This window comes from Gymnoscopelus microlampas, assembly GCF_963454915.1.
Source record: "Gymnoscopelus microlampas genome assembly, chromosome: 14".
Taxonomy (NCBI): Eukaryota; Metazoa; Chordata; class Actinopteri; order Myctophiformes; family Myctophidae; genus Gymnoscopelus; species Gymnoscopelus microlampas.
The window spans coordinates 12,841,249-12,860,532 of NC_139951.1; the positions used below are offsets into that span (position 1 = coordinate 12,841,249).

Here is a 19,284-nt window from a genome sequence, read left to right on the forward strand (position 1 = left end):
TATGACCCTGTTGGGGGTGTTTATGCTTGTGACCTCCTCCGTGCCTGTGCCCGTGTCCTGCAATTAGAATTTACAATTTACAAAGTAGCCATTTATCAGACGCTCTTAATCCAGAGTGACTTACAATAAGCAAGGTAAACACATACAGCACATAGAATGCAGAGACACTGTAGTGTCTCAGTAAACTAGGTAAACAATGAACCTAGCATCTTTCTAAACAACATGCTATCTAAATAACATTCTGCACATTTGAAACTATTAGGATACCAGGTAAACAATGAACCTAACATCTGTCTAAACAACATTTTAACCATTGCATCCACCATGCCCTCCGTGCCCGTGCCCCTGTCCGTGCCCTCCACATGGAGGACCAGTAGGGCAGCCCGGGGACCATACCCTTCATGTGGAGGTTGGTTGGGGTACCCTCCTGGGTTGGTGTAGCCCCCTGGGTGGCCTCCATGTGGGGGTTGGTTGTTGGGGGGAAAACCCCTGGGTTGGTGTAGCCCCCTGGATGGCCCCCCTGCTGAGGTGGGTGGTTGGGGTGCCCCCCACTATAGGAGGATAAGGGTTCCCTGAGAGAGAGGACAGATTCAGTTATAATAATATACCCTGAGCTCATTTTGGACCTAAAAGTCAAAGTAATTGTAAAATAACCATTTTCTGACCATTTCTATAGTCACCAGAACGACAGGACATATAGGCATTTGCCTACATTGCCTACACGGCTATGCCCTATACTGCAGGGGACGAGCCACTATACTTCTTAGACCTTTCATTAATACGGCAAGAGAAAACAGGTCAGGTTGAGATGATGCTTTGCTCACATATGGAGATGACCGACAACATGATGACATCATAGACGACACTTCCTGACAAAGATCTGACGAGCTCATGCACCTTTCTCTAGTCTTCTATCTAGAGTCAGGCATGACATCAGGACTGTGTGTGTGTGTGTGTGTGTGTGTGTGTGTGTGTGTGTGTGTGTGTGTGTGTGTGTGTGTGGTAAGGCTGAGTGACAGTGTAGGAGAGATACCCTCCCTGGACCACTAGAGGGAGACAGAGGAGGTACTGTTAAGATTCTGGTGGAATTTGATAATAGACTGGCCTTGTCAATAAAGCTTTGTGAAGTCAATTAAAACAAAAGATGTGAGAATTCTGTGAGAAGACAAAAAGAGACAATATAGATTAGATAGATAGATAGATAGAACAAAGAAACGACAACATGAGAAAACCTCATTTTTTATATTTATTTAATAAATTCATTTTTTTCCCCACCAGCATGTCTTTCCGTCTCCCTGGGTTACAACAAGCAGCTCTCCGATTGGCTGTTTACAAACTGAGCAGTGGCGAGGTATTCATCTGAGGGGAGAGCTGATTGAACCACGACAAGACAGGAGTTGCAGAACCTAAGCCAGTGGTTCTCAAAGTGGGTTTCAGGGACCCCTCAGGGTTGCTTGAGGGTCATTGAAGTCACCCACTTAAACCCCTATTGTGGGGAAAGCTTTCGCAGGAAAATAACAGATTGACAAGCTCACAACGGCTATTTTCAGAGAACGCTTTACCCATAATAATAGAAAATACACTAGCATAGAGCCCTGAGGGACTCCGTAAAACCACTTCAACCATAAAGGGTTTAAGTGGTTAAACGGTTTGAAAACCACTGACCTAAACTGATGTATGTTCTGCTGATTGTGGGCATACATATGCCAAAGACTTCACACACGACACAAAACTGAAATAAATACATTAATACAATTGAAAATAGCAGGAACGAAATGACTCAAGACTTTGAAATCTCAGACAAACGGAGAGAAAATCAGTAACAGAATCCTTCAGAAACAATTAAATGACCTATATTTTTAGTGTGTTTTTCTACCAAAATCATTCTGACGTCACGACAAAACATTTTGTGGAGAGTTGGTAAAAACCTTAGTTTACAAACCATTTGAAGATTATGATTTATCTTCGTTACATATCAACTTCCTCGAAACGTTAGGAGAAAAACGGCTTCAGACATCATCACGGTGTGTGTGTGTGAAAATGTGCTATATAAATAAACTTTGATGGTAAACAAATATATGAACATCAACTCCATGAATAGGCTCTATTCACAGCAGCCATATTATGAAGACATTCACAGGTGTTACCAATGATACTAATGAAGGCTCTGTTTCATTCTGGTCAAACAGAGTCAGGGTGCTGATATTGTGCATGTTGGCTCACTGGAAACACTCTGTTACACCAGTGGGTCTACAGTTGGGGTCCAGGGACCCTCATGGGCTTCCAAATGGCCCCTTACAGGTGTGTAACTCTGAGAGTGTACAAATGGAACCAAATTGGTTCCATTTGTACACTCTCAGAGTTATGGGGGTCGTGGAAACCACTGTGCTACACTAAATGGAACAGAGCCTTCATTAGTATCATTGGTAACACCTGTGAAGGAAGTGAATATGGCTGCTGTGCATAGAGCCTATTAGTCCCATGAATTGTTTTGGTGCGCGACACCCGCGTGTTTTTTTTTGGTGAGGTCAACTAGTGGGTAAAAGGTTGTGTTGGCGGGGAAAAGAAAAGAAAAAAACATTGGTTATATCAACAAAAAAATATCAATGACACATTTAAACTGTCTTCAATCTTTTACAACATCGCTGATTAGGGCTTTACCACAACCATAAGGCACTGGAATTAACGGCACACAATTTTGAAATGTCTCGGTGAGCACCATTAGCAGCTAAGATAAAAAGTTAAAGTTATCCATTGACACACTTCAACCTTATGGGTATTAATGAAGGGCAGGGTAAAAAAAAATTACAGTGGTTAGGAAAAGGTTTGTTCTTTTCAACTAGGTGAGAACGTATTGCAGTAAAAAAAATATATACAAATGTCATTCAGTGAATCAGTCAATATAAAAACACAGGATTCCTTAACACTTAGCTGGGTTTAAAGGGATAGTTCACCCCTAAAAGGACTTTTTTCCCCCCTATCGATTACTCACCCCATGGTGCCTTGAATTCATGTAGATGAAGCCAATAATTTGATGACCGGCATAGTCTCCAGTAGGAGACTCAAAGAGTCTCCATTGAGTCTCCTACTGGAGACTACGCCTGTCATCAAATTATTGGCTTAGGAATGCAACAAAAACCAAAAAAATCTCCATGAATTCGAGGCTTTACGGGGTGTGTAATTGATAGAAAATAGGTACTTTCTTTTGGGGTGAACTATCCCTGTAAATGTTAACAGCCAGTTAACTGGCCTCACATGCTATTGATGCTTTTACAAAAAACACTACATTTCGGTTTCTGCACGTTGACTGACACAGACCAGGATACTGTAGATATGACACTTTCAAAGCAAGATCACATGAATATGAAGACACAACCAGACACATGTGGAAGAGATCCTGGTATGGATTGGCGCGGCAGTGGAAAATACAGTACGTCTCCACATGGAATTTCGGAATCATCATAATTTCAACATAATGAGGCTTCAACGCTTTAAATGAGAACTTCAACACTTGACAGTGTGACAGTGTGTGTGTGTGTGTGTGTGTGTGTGTGTGTGTGTGTGTGTGTGTGTGTGTGTGTGTGTGTGTGTGTGTGTGTGTGTGTGTGTGTGTGTGTGTGTGTGTGTGTGGGTGTGTGTGGGCGCGCGTGTGCGTGCGTGCGAGCAGTCATTACTGATGATCAGTGGAGTCAAACCCTCAATGTGTTCTACTGCATATGGAGTTCCCCTGCTCACAAGGCCTTAGTGGTAGTGCCTACATGTACCAGAATGCATTGCAACATACTGTATATTTAGAGTCGTAACAAAGTTGCAAACACAGAATGAACACAAAGGTATTTGAATATCTTACCTATGGTTTGTTACATGTTCAAACAAGATGCTCTTCAACAAGGCAACAACAATATTAATTTCTATTAATTTCTCTTAGTTTAACTCCAGTGACGAACAGTAGAAGACTGTGGTTGTACTGGTCAGCTCCCAGTGACCAACAGTAGAAGACTGTGCTGGTCAGCTAAATGTTTGTGGAAAGACAATGTATGTGCTGGTCGGTTATCTGCGAGCGCCTCGCTCAAGGACACTTCTGACGAACACATTGACTGTTTGTGGGGATTTGAACCTGAGTGCTTTAGACAATGGTTCTCTAAGGTAGTTCCAGGGGGTCCCCAACAGAATAGGGAAGAGTTTAACAACACAATGCAGCTCTTATGGGGGTCCCCAACAGAATACTCTCAAATGGGGGTCCGCAGACGAATACGTACATATGAAAATGTTTCTTTTAGGACAAAAAACTGCAGAAATGGTCCAGTTACTCCATCGTCCTGGACCTCCATTTATCCAAAGATTGTCTTGCGTCTTTAATAGCTAGAGCGTGGAGCTATCTATTCCAACAGAAGACAGAGTCTGCTGATTCTCAGGCCGATCAAGATGCGCGAACATCCGTCATGTAGCCTGCTGGCATCGATCCAGAGGGATGAATGTACCGTGTGCTCAGACAAGTAGTGGGTTTGAACCCGTCCTCTGTCCCGTCATGTATATTCATCAATCCCTCTGTTCATTCATTTATCCAACCATCATCCACCTGTTCAGAAATCTGTCCATTCATAAAGAGAATTGATACGTTTTAACTGTTTATTATCCATCTCTTTTTGTCTATCCATCCATCCATCCGTCTCTTTTTCAAGAATTATTAGTCCATCCGTCTCATCTGTCTGTCTGTCTGTCTGTGTCTCTCAGTCAGGGACAGTCGCTGTCTGCCAGTCGGCTGTACTTGACCGTTGTGCCCCTGAGCAAACGTTTGCACGCTAGAGGCAGCTGGTAGTGGCGCGGTACGACTCCTTGAACGTTCCTCTCCAGGTACAGAAAGACTCTGTACCACCACAGCCTGGACACGAAGTTACTGTGAGACGACTCCTTTAGGACCTGCACACACATACACACACACACACACACACACACACACACACACACACACACACGCACACGCGCACACACACCCACACACACACACACACACACACACACACACACACACACACACACAGTTAACTAAGCAGAAGGAATCAGTAAAATGACGCTATTAACTTCTGTGTGACTAAAACATGTAACACACATTTTAAAACTACATAATAGTAGTAGCAGTAATAATAGTAATGGTAGTAGTATTTATAGTGCAGTAGTCAGGGGTGTAGTGCTACTTTTAGAAGTGGGGGAGCGCATCTTGAATATGGATACTGGGGTTCAAGTGGTTCATCAATTGACCAAAATCCATTATTTTCCCCTGTTTTTTTTTACCCCTTTTTCTCCCCAATTTACCGTAGTCGTTATGCCAATTAATTCCTCCCCACACACATTTCTGCGTGTTGTCACTGCTGTCGTATCCTACTGACTCACCTGTCAGTGAGGAGCCCCCACCGGGAGGACGTAGGGCCTTCGTCCTACTCCTCCCGCCCAACACTCCCTGCTGACAGGAGCCGTCCCAGACTGTAGGATTACGTGCAGTGACAAATAATCACCCTGCCCGCCCGGCTTCCGTCCCCCGAACACGGTCCAATTGTGTTTGCGTAGACGCTCGACAAAGCCGGATGCACCACGGTGGATTCGAACCCACAGAGGGTTGGTGGGCAGCTACTTTCACCACCCGAAATCCTATTTTTAGAAGCGGTACTAGTGGCACTAGTAGTACTAGTAGTAGTAGTAATAACAAATACCAAAACGCTCGCCCCAAAACAGTCACCCCGGGGCAAATCCGGTGGTATTCCTAAACGTAACCTCAGTAAAACTAGGCCTAAACCTAACCTTATTCCTAAACGTAACCTCAGTAAACTATGCCTAAACCTAACCTTATTCCTAAACCTAACCTCAGTAAACGATGCTTAAACCTAACCTTATTCCTAAATGTAACCTCAGTAAATTATGCCAAAACCTAACCTTATTCCTAAACGTAACCTCAGTAAACGATGCCTAAACCTAACCTTATTCCTAAACGTTACCTCAGTAAACTATGCCTAAACCTAACCTTATTCCTAAACGTTACCTCAGTAAACTATGCCTAAACCTAACCTTATTCCTAAACGTTACCTCAGTAAACTATGCCTAAACCTAACCTTATTCCTAAACGTTACCTCAGTAAACGATGCCTAAACCTAACCTTATTCCTAAACGTTACCTCAGTAAACTATGCCTAAACCTAACCTTATTCCTAAACGTTACCTCAGTAAACTATGCCTAAACCTAACCTTATTCCGAAATGTAACCTCAGTAAACGATGCCTAAACCTAACCTTATTCCTAAATGTAACCTCAGTAAACGATGGCTAAACCTAACCTTATTCCTAAACGTAACCTCAGTAAACAATGCCTAAACCTAACCTTATTCCTAAACGTAACCTCAGTGAAACTATGCCTAAACCTAACCTTATTCCTAAACGTTACCTCAGTAAACTATGCCTAAACCTAACCTTATTCCTAAACGTAACCTCAGTAAACGATGCCTAAACCTAACCTTATTCCTAAACGTAACCTCAGTAAACAATGCCTAAACCTAACCTTATTCCTAAACGTAACCTCAGTGAAACTATGCCTTACCTTAAACTTATTCCTAAACGTAACCTCAGTGAAACTATGCCTAAACCTAACCTTATTCCTAAACGTTACCTCAGTAAACTATGCCTAAACCTAACCTTATTCCTAAACGTAACCTCAGTAAACGATGCCTAAACCTAACCTTATTCCTAAACGTAACCTCAGTAAACAATGCCTAAACCTAACCTTATTCCTAAACGTAACCTCAGTGAAACTATGCCTAAACCTAACCTTATTCCTAAACGTTACCTCAGTAAACTATGCCTAAACCTAACCTTATTCCTAAATGTAACCTCAGTAAACGATGGCTAAACCTAACCTTATTCCTAAACGTAACCTCAGTAAACAATGCCTAAACCTAACCTTATTCCTAAACGTAACCTCAGTGAAACTATGCCTAAACCTAACCTTATTCCTAAACGTTACCTCAGTAAACTATGCCTAAACCTAACCTTATTCCTAAACGTAACCTCAGTAAACGATGCCTAAACCTAACCTTATTCCTAAACGTAACCTCAGTAAACAATGCCTAAACCTAACCTTATTCCTAAACGTAACCTCAGTGAAACTATGCCTTACCTTAAACTTATTTCTAACCTTATCCTCAGTAAAACAAGAATACAAGAACCGCTGGTCCGCCAAAGAAAATGGGGGCAAGCGTGTTTTGGGGCGAGCCTTCCGGTTACCGTAATAACAGCAGCAGCAGTAATATTAGCAGTACCTGTAGATTTGAAATTGTATGCTACCACCAGAACAGTCTGGTAGTCATATAGTAGTAGTTAGTAGTAATACCTGTAGATTTGCCATTGTGTGGTACCACCAGAACAGCCTGGTAGTGACGTAATATGCCACCAGGACGTCTATGGAGTAGTGGTCGTGTGCCAACAGGATGCAGAACAGTCCCACAGCGCACAGAGCCCAGACCAGCCACTGGTACCACCACAGACGCTTAGGAGAGTCTGCACACAACAACACAGCACAATTACATCTAAATTCTAAAATATTCATTTTGCAATTATTATGATTATTTTCATATTTATTGTACATTTAAATATCCTGGGAAGCATCTAGATTAGTTGTTTCCAACATGAAGCCTACCGCCAAGCCGTTTTCAACACTGGTTGAGAATAAAAAACAGTTTAAATACTGTGCATACTGCTTGGTGAAACACAGGTGAAATACATTCTAATGCCTGCTCACAGCAGAAGAACTCATTGAGTTTTGAAACAACAGGTCCATGCCCGTATTCAATGAGTTTAACAGCAGCTGTCGCGACTGTTGTCAACCACTAAGGGTCAGTGTTGCTGCAGCAGCAAGCCACAGCGGGGCAAGAGTGAGTGAGTGAGTGAGTGAGTGAGTGAGAGAGTGAGCGTGAGTGTGTGTGTGCGCGCGTGTGTGCGTGTGCGTACATACACTCTGTAATAAACAGTGACGTTAGTGTGATCATCACGGTGTGTCCACTGTACAGGTAATCTCCACACAGGTGGTGAGAGCCCGTGATGGTCAGCCCTGCTCCACACAGCATCTTCATCACCCTCGACATCATCATCACGTAGTCACCAGCCACCTGGAGACACACCATCAACATGACACACATAATGTATTAACATTGTTGTTACATTCATGAGGATAAACATGGAACAAATCTTTTCTCGTCTTTTACTTTTGTTGACTTGTTTCCTTTGTGATTCTGATGCCTTTGTAAAAGGAGGGGTGTCTGTTTTTTTATTTAGATATTTGAAATAATCAAACAAACCAAACCAAGCAGAGATATGAGACAGAGAAAGAACACAGAGAATATATAGAGCACTGATTCTCAAAGTGGGGTCTGGGGACTCCCGCAGGTTCTTGAGGGGGGTCCAGAGGGTCCATTTGTGCATTTGCACACTCTCAGAGTTAACCCATTAAGACCTGAGGCGATTCTTAAAAATGTTTTCTAAATTCTAACAGTTTTTTTTTTTTATCCATTTTTTCCTCAAGATTTTTCAAAAATAGCAGATCTACAAGCTCATAGCGCGGCAAATCTAAAGTGACACAGATGCGTTCCAGGTCTTAATGGGTTAAATTAAAACACTGAGGGTTTTAGAGTGAGTGTATTCATTTTTTAAACAAATAGGGGTCTGTGGACTGAAGCGTGTGAATCTAGGGGTCCTTGGAATGAAAAAGGCTGAGGATCGCTGATATAGAGTGCTATAGTAAAAGACAAAAAAGGCAGAAATAGATGGAGGGAGAGAGCAGAGGACAGAGGAACAGAGAGAGAGACAGATAAAGAGACGGAGAGTGAGCTGGAACCGGCATTAAGTGCAGTCAACAGGGACATACACTGTAAGCCTTGCCGAGCCATGTGGCCCATGGGGCAGGAGCCTATCTCCTGTCCGACCATCGTTCTCGTGCTCGGGACAGCTTGGCTTTTAGGTCAGAGTGGTCAGTGTGCACTCTGAGTGCTCTCTGAATCTTCGAACACTCTCGGAGCGCATTTCTGCTCGAGGTGGCCCCTCAAGTGCTTGAGAACAGTATGGGTTAAGCATTCTCCGTGTATTTTCTTTATGTATAATATATATTGGACAAACAAGCGCATCACATAATACTGTCATCTCCTCTGATACTCTTTTGGCTGGTGTGTTGTTTTGTTATTTTTTTTCCCCCTTTTTGTCATTTTTTCCCTCCTTTTTTCCACTTTTGCCCTCTTCATTGTACCTTTTTATTTAATGCCAAATGATAATTTTTTTGTGAGGGGGTTGGGTGGGAGGGTTTGTGTTTGTTCAGCGCAGCAGTGTTCTGGTAATGTTTACAGTGTCATGGAAGAAATGCAATTTCTCCCGAGAGCAAAGTGTGGACGTCTTCTCAGGGTCCGCTCTACGTCCGCAGGGAGGCAAAGCATGAGCAGGCATCTGCCTGCCAAGGCCCTTTTCTGGGTCCATGGGACCTGCCTATAAAATGTGTCTGGTTCCCTCTGAGAAGAATGCTTTATAAATATTTAAAGAAGGCCAAAATAAAATATTTATAATTTTAAATATATAGGAATCGTTAAAGGGAACCGTGAAAAAAAACGGGAAGGTATCTGTGTCATTTTAGATTTTAGCGTTGGCTATTCAAAAATAGCAGATATACAAGCTCACAGCGCGTCTTGCACATCTGCTATCTTTTTTGTATTTTAGGAAAATCGTGAATTAACATTGTGGTCAATGAAATGCTAAGGGCTGAGCTTGTGCCTGAAGAGGTGAGTCTTCAGATTACGGCGGATGTCAAAAAAAAATGTGCTTAGTGCTCTTTTAAACTCTGCACTCTGCTGAATCTGATCTGCTGAGTACATGTAGTTATAGTTTGCTCAAGATGTGTGCGTGTGCGTGTGTGTGTGTGTGTGTGTGTGTGTGTGTGTGTGTGTGTGTACAAGCGTGTGCGTGTGTGTGTGTGGTGTGAGCATGTGCCCGTGCGTGTGTGTACAATGCAATGCGTGCTTGTGTGGGAACAAGCCTGAGATGTCAGACCTCCTACTAGGGTGGAACAAGAAATGACAAAGTCATAATATACCAGCTTGCGGCAGGCTTTTTTTGCCCCAATCTGCAGCACAAAATGAAATGTCAGCCAATCCAATGCAACCGAAAGGACTCCACAGAGAGGTTCATCGGTTGGCTACCAATATAAAGTGTGTGTGTGTGTGTGTGTGTGTGTGTGTGTGTGTGTGTGTTAACGAAAAGTGCAGTAGAACCTTTACCAGACCATAGTGAAGTCTGTGGGTTTCAGATACCACATAGCCTTTATAAAAGTGAAGCTCACAACGTGTCTTTTAATTTCATGCAAGTTTGCCCTTTCCACTACTGGCTTACATGAACAAAATACCCAAATGGGTCCATTTGGTTTCATTAATGTCTTTTCTAATTCAAGTATTCAATAAAAAATGAAAAATAGCAGATCTACAAGCACACAAGGCGGCGACGCGTTGTGAGCTTAGATCTGCTATTTTCATGAAGCATGAAACACGCTGGTTTTAGCGTCAGTGTTGATGCTAAAAGCATCATCAATCTTGGAATGGTTTGCATCATTTTAATCACAAGGCACGTACCTTTAAAATGGTATATAGATTGACAATGTAGGTGACACACACGCAAGTGTAAATGTGTTTGTTTGGGAAAAAAACGCTTGTTTCGGTGCTTGTTTTTCATTCACACACACACACACACACACACACACACACACACACACACACACACACACACACACACACACACACACACACACACACACACACACACACACACACACACACACACACACACACACACACACACACACACACACACACACACACACACACACACACACACACACAGTGTTGCCATGTGTACTAATTGTAAGCGACCTCGTGTTCTGTAAAGTTGCTTGTAAATATTGGTAGTTGCTTTTTATTTGTTATTATTTTGTTGTGAGCTTGTAGATCGGCTACTTCCAAATAGTCTATTTTCAAATAGCCGATGCATATAGGTTTAAAGTGCTCATGTAGCCTAATAGTCACTTAAATATTTGGCTTGTTTTCATTGACCTGGTTGGTTATTTCTCTCTCATAAATCTGGCAACCGTGTCTTTGTTTAGACCAGCGAAGAAGAAAATGCGGAAGTGATGTTCGCGGACCCCCTGGGAGTAACATGGCGGCCCCCTTTGGCGGGTTGTTTTTGTGAGCTTGTAGATCTGCTATGTTTGCAACGCATCGCGAGGCGTTGTGAGCTTGTAGTAATCATTATCTAATATTCATATAATAATATAATGAGTCATCATACATTGTATTAAGTAATGTGATCACAGAGAGAGATATATAGGTAGATAGATAGATAGAATATTCATGTTATGCTGATGGATAGGTAGATAATGTGAATTTGTTTGTGCTGAAGTACTGTACAAATTTGAGGGGTTTTAACTGTACTGGAGTATGTGCAATTTTCTACTCCACTACATCTCAGAGGCATATTGTCCTTTAGTGAACTGTAGATGTGTATAATTATTACAAAGCCTGCATTAACCACTTTATCCCTATATACTTGTACACGTGTGGCTTTGCGAGTTGTTTTGAGCTTGTAGATCAGCTGTTTTCTAAAGATGTGTATATTGTGTGTATCGCGACGCCGACGCATTGACAGCTTGTAGATCGGCTATTTTCAATTGATTGCAACCTTTATTGTGAAGGAACGACCGGAAGTGCTAAGCTATTCAATTCCGTGCGACTTAACATTCTGAGTTGCTACAAAAGACACAAAAGACACCAAAATAACACTGTGCAACGGGCTAATTAGTTAGCATTGATGACATTGACCACACTAACGTGCATACAGGTTGTTGATAAGATGTTTAACGTAGCCGTTTGAGTGACGACAGCTGCGTTGTGTAACATTAACGTTAGCCGCATGATAACTCTACCCGTGGCTTAACTACACACTGACGGCCCATTGTAGGCAGCTGTTGGCTTAAACCCAACTAACGGCAACACAGTATTGGACATAAGCATTCACATACATGCTTAGACAGTATTAGCAACAACCGGTAGTTTGTTTACATGGCGCGGGACGTCGCGGGTGGCAGCGCGCCGACATCGTCGGGCGGCCCGGCGATGTTGGGGTAAAGGCCCCACTCCCAGGCGAGGCTTATGCTTGCGCTAGGCCGCGAATTCCGCGGGCCGCTGCCTCGTCTCCTTCGTGTCTTGTGACATTTGTAATGGACAGAAACCATAACATGGTTAATACATTTTATTGTGGGATGTACAATACATGAAAATTACGGGTGTAATAACGGCTAAAAACTGTTAGTTAGTTGCTGTTACTATTAGCCAAAATCGGCTAGCGCTGGAAGGAATCCACTTCACATTAACACATTTATATCATATTTACATGCCGAGTTAAGCTCTGACATTTAAGTGATATGTAGCCTGATATTACCAGATTGCTATAGTGGGTTTAGAATATTTTAGAGTTTTTTTTTTCATTTGCTCATTGCTCATTTCAGCTCTTCTGGAAAATCAGCCAGCCCTAGAAGACTGTCTTCATGGGCAGTCAGAGGCGTGTCTAGTCCCATAGCTTGGGAGGACGAGGCCCGCCCGTGCAGAGTATGGGATTTGGGAAAGTATCCCCATTGGCTTAAAGGACAGCCAATGACGCGCAAATGTGTTGAAAATGTGTCGAATGCAAATGTAACGTGTCTAATGCAAATCTCTAATGTGTCGGAAGTAGGTCTGACGGTTTGTAGACCAGCTTTGCAAGCAAGCTGGTAAAAAAAGGACCACAAGGTCACAGCTGTCTGGCGATGCATAGGGACAGATATATATATATATATATATATATATATATATATATATATCATTTATTTTATTTTGTTTTTTGTTTTTACTACTTATAGTTCAGTGGCTCTCAACCTGTGGTGGGCCACGAGGGTATTGCAAGAGGGCTCCCAAATAATTGGCAAAATACTATGATTTTAGTCATAACATAACATTAATATTAAAAAGTGATGTCAATAAATAAAAACGCAAAGTATACTACGTTGATTCCAGTGATCCAACACAATCGATTGATTGATCATTAAAGTAAACAATGCTCTGAAAACGCACGCGGCCCACCCATAGGATGTGGTCAGATGGGTGGGCCTGCGAACGCTTGCGAGATTTTCAAGTGGGCCGCTGATCCAGAAAAAGGCTGAGAACTACCGTTATAATTTAGTTGAAAGTAGATATTTTTGTGCCATTTGTGTTGTTTTTGCCAAACAGTGCTACTGATTTAGTGTGAGAAACCCTTCAACACTCTATTTTGGGGCAGGTTATTACTGGCAAAACATTTCTAAAGTTTTCTCAGATTTTGAAACGATCTAATTAATGTCAAGACTTGTATTTTTATAGAGACTACTAAAACGAACGTAAACATGAATGTGACGTCCGACGTTTTCTATCGACATGAGAATAAACACAGGCAGGTGATTGCATCTGGGTGGGTTGGTGTGCGCGCACGTGCCCCCATGTGTGTGTTTTATTACTATACTTGCGAGGACCAAGTCTAGTAGAATTTGAAGAACTCTACATTGTGAGGACAGTTTTCCTGGTCCTCACAAGACAAATGGTTGTTTTATAGTTAAAAAACCTCTGTGTGTGTGTGTGTGTGTTACCTTTGGGGAGCAGTGGAAGTGCATTCCCGGTACTGGCAGAGTGGTGATGTACATAGTGACACATCTGTAGAGGTAGAGAGTGCCAACCAGGAAGAAGAACCTACGACCTACTATAGACCTGAGAGACAGACAGACAGACAGACAGACAGACAGACAGACAGACAGACAGACAGACAGACAGACAGATAGATAGATAGACAGACAGACAGGGAGAGAGAGAGAGAGAGAAGACAGAGACAGAGAGATTATGAAAGTGCATTGCATTATGTCAATATAATGATGTAGTATTAGGAGACAAAGTACAGAGTTGGAGTACTTCAGCTTGGTTGAGCTGGACAGTGTGGGGTCACTGTATCCAGTTAAATGCCAAAATCCGAAACTTATTTGAGTGAATAAAAAGTCAGTTTAAGGCAATCTGACCATGTTAATACAATATAACTAGTACATGTGCAGTGGTTGGTGGTGGTCTTCCTACTTTTCCATTGAGACATTTAGACCATGGTGTCGGGTACGACACCTAATTGCTTGACAACGTCAATAAAGTCATTTGAAGCGGCGCACCGGATAGGACACTAGATGCACTTAACGGCGATTTAAAAGGCATCGTGCAGGAGCAGAAACGCATCGCACATCATGGACGCATTCACGCGTACGATTGGTTTACAAGTTGCAAAAAGGGTGACATTTCTAGAGTCATAAACCCATTTGTTAGATCCGATTTGCTGATCAGACCTAACGTTGGTAAAAGCCACAATCCGTATATTTTATGTCCGTCTATCTCCCTCTCCCCATGGTGTGATACCAAAAAAAAAGATGGCGGAGCATCTAGTGCAGGGGGTCTTCAACAGGGGGTCCGGGACCCCTAGGGGGTCCTCAGAGTTACTAAATATTTGTGTGATGGGGAACATTAGCCGAAAATAGCAGATCTACAAGCTCACAACGCCTCGCGCTGCGAGGCGTTGTGAGCTTGTAGATCTGCTATTTTCGGAGAGTCGGATTAGAGGAAAAAAGAGAAGACCAAGTACAGAGCCAACGGTCAAGTTGACTAAATATTGAAGGTCTAAAAGTTTAACTGTCTGAAAATACACATTAGCGTGAATCCAACTATGAAATCTGCAACACAATTTTATACAATATGTAGTGGGGGGTCCCTGCTTAATCTCTCTCTCAGCTAAGGGGTCCTTGGCCTGAACAACGTCGAAGACCCCTGATCTAGTAGTGTCTTATCCGGTGCTTCAAATAACTGTATTACCACTGTCGACCAGTAGGTGTCCTAACAGGGTCTAATATGTCTCAATGGAAGAGTATGGAGATTGTGATACTCTCTATACGGATTGGAGAAAACGTTTTATTCATTAAAATGAGTTCCGCATCGTAGCCTTAAATAATACAGATTTATGGAAGCAACTGGGTAGGAAAGATTGACTTGTGAAATGTTTTACTGACAGGAAAAAAACAGTAGAAGTTTCCGTTGGAAAAACAAATCATAAATTCGGACCAAAATGAGCACATTCCATTCCTACCCCTGTTTTGTCTGTTACAGAAGCTTGGGAACGAACTCGCCCAGTGAAACGTGAAATGCCTGCACATTCTGCGGCTGTGGGATGAATGATATTCATATGCATATCGTCGCTTTCAGGGCGGACATATTTTTTATCTGCAAAACCGTTATTTTAAAAGAAATGGGGAAAAAATAACCTGTGTTCCAATGGATCATTTAAGTACGTTCAACCTGGTGTCCCCATTTTGGGTATATTATATTGGGTATCATCTAAGGCCCTGTTTAGACAGGTAGCCCAAATCGGATTGTTTTTTTTAACTTTCTTTTTATTCTTTTTTCTTAGAGCCAGTTAGGTCATGTTGGGCATCACATATACATTAAATGAGTACATTTCTGTTATAGTTAACACTCTTATGTTAAGGGCTATTCAGTCCAGATGAAAAGAGACGGATCCTTATTTGAAGTAACCTCAGTCCTTTTGTTGAGAGATCTCAGTTTGTTTGTCTTCACTGTTAAAGTCCATGGTAGTTTGTTGGTAGAAAATCGGATTGGTTTTGATGCAGTTTGAACCAGGCTAAGGAATGTAATTCAAATCTGATTTTCCCAAATCAGTTTCCATGTGTTTTTTGCTGTTCAGACTGCATAACAACAATGTGACTCCATTCTGGATAGGATGCAAATCAGATTTGGGCTGCCAGTCTGAATAGGGCCTAAGAACTGGAGTGATATGCTTCACTTTCTTGGTATCGGTGAAGACTCGAGCAGCAGCGTTCTGAATGTTCATGTTGATGAATTGAATACATACAGTAGGAACACAACGGAAACAAGTCCCAAGGACTTTTTTTGTGTTATATTCTTAGCCTTAATGTCTGTCTGTACCTCGTGCTGTTTACATTTCTGACTAATAAAGTATTCAATCAATCAATCATATGTGGGCTGGCTTTGTAATTGTGTTAATGTGGCTGTTAAAATTCAGGCTTCTGGCTTGGGATGTGTTTTTTAACATCAGCGATTGAAGCTGTGCGTCTTCTTTGGCTTCAAATGATGGCACATCCACTTGCTGATTTGTTCAACGCATTTACTCAGTGTTCGTATTGGACCGTAGTCCCTCACAATGCGTGAGCTTATAGATCGGCTATTTTCGTTATTTCTTCCCCCGGCCGTGACAATATGCATGTTTGTGTGTCAAGTAGGGGTAACGGCACCTCACTGAGAACAGGAAGTGAATGTCACACGTGTTTCAACACTCAGACAAGACAGACAGACAGAGTCAGTCAGTCAGACATCAGTCAGTTGACTTAACTTGACTATTACAGCCTCCCTCCTTTGAGGGTCTGCTAAGTGTGTCACAAAAGAGAGAGAGAGAGAGACAGAGTTAGAGAGGAAGCGGCAGCAACAGGAAGTTTATGAGGCACCGACAGGAGGCTGAGTTCAAGGGTCAAATCTGGTTTCAACCAGAACTAAACGCTTTGATATGAGGCAGGCAGGCAGGCAGGCAGGCGCACGCACACGCACACGCACACGCACACACAGACACACACGCACACACACACACACACACACACACACAGAGAGAGCTCCCAGTGACCAACAGTATTAGACTGGTGGTTGTACTGGTCAGCTCCCAGCGACCAACAGCAGAGGACCGGCGGTTGCACTGTACCTGTATTTGAGCAGCGACCACTGAACGAGCCACGCGCCGATCAGAACGATCCCGTTCACCTCGCAGACGGTGAACGCCCACTCCCTCCGGCCGAACCAGTCGAAGAACTTGTCCGGCAGAGGGGGCGTGTCCTCCTTGGGGGGCACCCTCTCGTGGACGATGGAGATCATGACGGTGGTGGAGACGAAGCAGGCCAGCGCGTAGAGCAGCGTCAGGCCCGTCTTGCTCCACTCCTCCGGGAAGGCGGCGGCGGAGCGGGCGGGATCCGGGACGCGGATCTGGATCCGGTCCGCGGTCGGCGCCCCCTGGTGGTGGACGAACCCGTTCGCCGTCCCGTTGTGCTTGCCGCTCCACTCCTTCTTCTCGTTGCCGCCGACGTTGACGATCACCGCGTTGACGCCGCCATCCTCCGCCTTGGCCTTTGTTGTCGCGGCTACGGCAAACAAGTTCCCGCCGAGGCCATTGGCTATCCCGTTGCTTATCCCGCCGAGGCCATTGGCTATCCCGTTGCTTATCCCGTTGAGGCCATTGGCTATCCCGTTGGCGTGCGGTGAGGATTGGTGGAGCTGGCTCCTCAGGGCGGAGATCCGATCCAGGAGCTGCTGTCCGCCGCCTGGCGCCACGAGGGAGAGGGGCGCGGCGCGGAGGTCCGACGGGGCGAGGCTCAGGAGGCCCCGCCCGTCCAGGTGCCCCAGCGAGTCGCGGTACTGCTGCAGGCCCTGGTCGACGAGCCAGTGCGCCACGTCCTCCCTCGACCAATCACACAGCTTCTTCATTACGAGTCACCTGGACGGGGGAGGGAGAGAGAGAGAGAGAGAGGGAGAGGGAGGGAGAGAGAGAGAGGGGGGGGGGGGGGGAGAGAGAGAGAGAGAGAGAGAGAGAGAGAGGGGGGGGGGGGATAGAGAGGGGGATAGAGAGAGAGAGAGAGAGAGAGAGAGAGAGAGGGGGGGATAGAGAGGGGGATAGAGAGAGAGAAGGGGGGGATAGAGAGACAGAGAGACAGAGAGAGCGAGAGCGAGAGAGAGGGGGGGATAGAGAGAGAGAGGGGGGGGGTAGAGAGAGGATGGGAGAGAGAGAGAGCCATGATAATAATGAAGTGATAAATGTGTTTAATTATAGTTTTCATTCAAAGGGCTCCACATTGTTCCTTGTTTGACTCTTTCTTAATTACTGACAAATATGTATTAATAGCTAATAGTGGAAACCATTTACTCTTCAAAAAGAGTAAATATTAAAAAGAGAAAAACCTATTCATCTATTAAAACATGATTACATCTTTCCATGCCTCTAGCGCGCACGCACGCACGCACACACACACACACACACACACACACACACACACGCGCGCACACGCACACACAAGCATGTGTGTACACACACACACTCTCACTCAGTCACTCACACGATTACGACACGTCAAGCCTGGAGGCACGTGTCCGTGTCACCGCGTTTCACCGAGGAGAGCCCACGCGACTTCTATTTGGCAAACCTAAATATTTGAATCTCCATAACAACCACACACAAACAGACAGCTGTTCCACACATACATACAGTCATAAACTACGTCATAAAAATTATGCCAACCCCCCCGCCCCCAATCTAAAAACCCCATCCCAATGCCCTACGGACTGTCAACACATTTCATAATCTACAGTTAGAAACATAACAGAACAACATGAACAACAATTCAAGCTAATTAAGTAAATACAATAAGTGTGACTGCGTATAGGCTAATGCCCATGTTGTAGACTGTTAATATGAACTACATTTGTTATTACACATCAATATGAAATCACTTGTTTGTGTTATAAAATAACTACTTAAACCCTAAATATCTAGTTCTCCAGGTCTCTATATTTGGTCCACTCCCTTTTTCCATCTACAGCAAATCTCTACACCGGGAAAAAAAAGCAGTTAATTTCACCTAATTTTCACCCCCCCAGAATAGGGGTTCTTGTGGTTAATTGTCAGAATGGAGCGAGGACAAAAAGGTAAAGAAAAAGCAGTATTTATTTACCTGATATTTATGAGCGCCGTTCAAATCCACTCCGGTGTAAACAAATGGTCTCAAAATGATTCCCCACTCCCAAAAATAATCATTTCATGTGTGAGTCTACTTTATATGTATAGAGGTCTATCTTTGTTATGATAAATAAAAAAAAGGGAAAACCTCACTGAAAAAATGCACGAAAGTTCTTCAGTCAAAAATCAAGACAGTTAAGTTTTTCCTTTCCCGATGTTTTCTCCCAGGCTGCTGTGCTGTCTGTGTGTGGTGTTGCCCAATACAACGCCCATCTGGCAGAGTGAGGGAAGTTGAGTCAAGTCAGGAGCTCAACTGTGTGTGTGTGTGTGTGTGTGTGTGTGTGTGTGTGTGTGTGTGTGTGTGTGTGTGTGTGTGT

The 19,284-nt window shown here is 43.5% G+C and overlaps 1 protein-coding gene across 4 annotated transcripts in view; it reads right to left on the reverse strand.

Annotated features, from left to right (window-relative positions):
- Positions 1 to 518: 518 nt before the first annotated feature.
- Positions 519 to 19,284, reverse strand: part of LOC311060485 (phosphatidylcholine:ceramide cholinephosphotransferase 1-like) — a 33,831-nt gene continuing 15,065 nt past the window's right edge. The window contains exons 1-7 of one of the 4 annotated variants that reach the window (XM_084078672.1): positions 18,903 to 19,255; positions 18,288 to 18,361; positions 16,886 to 17,671; positions 13,722 to 13,839; positions 7,995 to 8,148; positions 7,374 to 7,540; positions 2,806 to 4,920 (exon numbers count right to left, since the gene is read on the reverse strand). In XM_084078672.1, the coding sequence (XP_083934798.1) occupies positions 4,735 to 4,920; positions 7,374 to 7,540; positions 7,995 to 8,148; positions 13,722 to 13,839; positions 16,886 to 17,661 (1,401 nt within the window). In that variant the 5' untranslated portion in view covers positions 17,662 to 17,671; positions 18,288 to 18,361; positions 18,903 to 19,255 and the 3' untranslated portion in view covers positions 2,806 to 4,734. Of the gene's footprint in view, positions 573 to 2,805; positions 4,921 to 7,373; positions 7,541 to 7,994; positions 8,149 to 13,721; positions 13,840 to 16,885; positions 17,672 to 18,287; positions 18,362 to 18,902; positions 19,257 to 19,284 lie in introns of those variants that run through there. The other 3 variants (XM_084078673.1, XM_084078670.1, XM_084078671.1) reach the window with 3 other exon arrangements.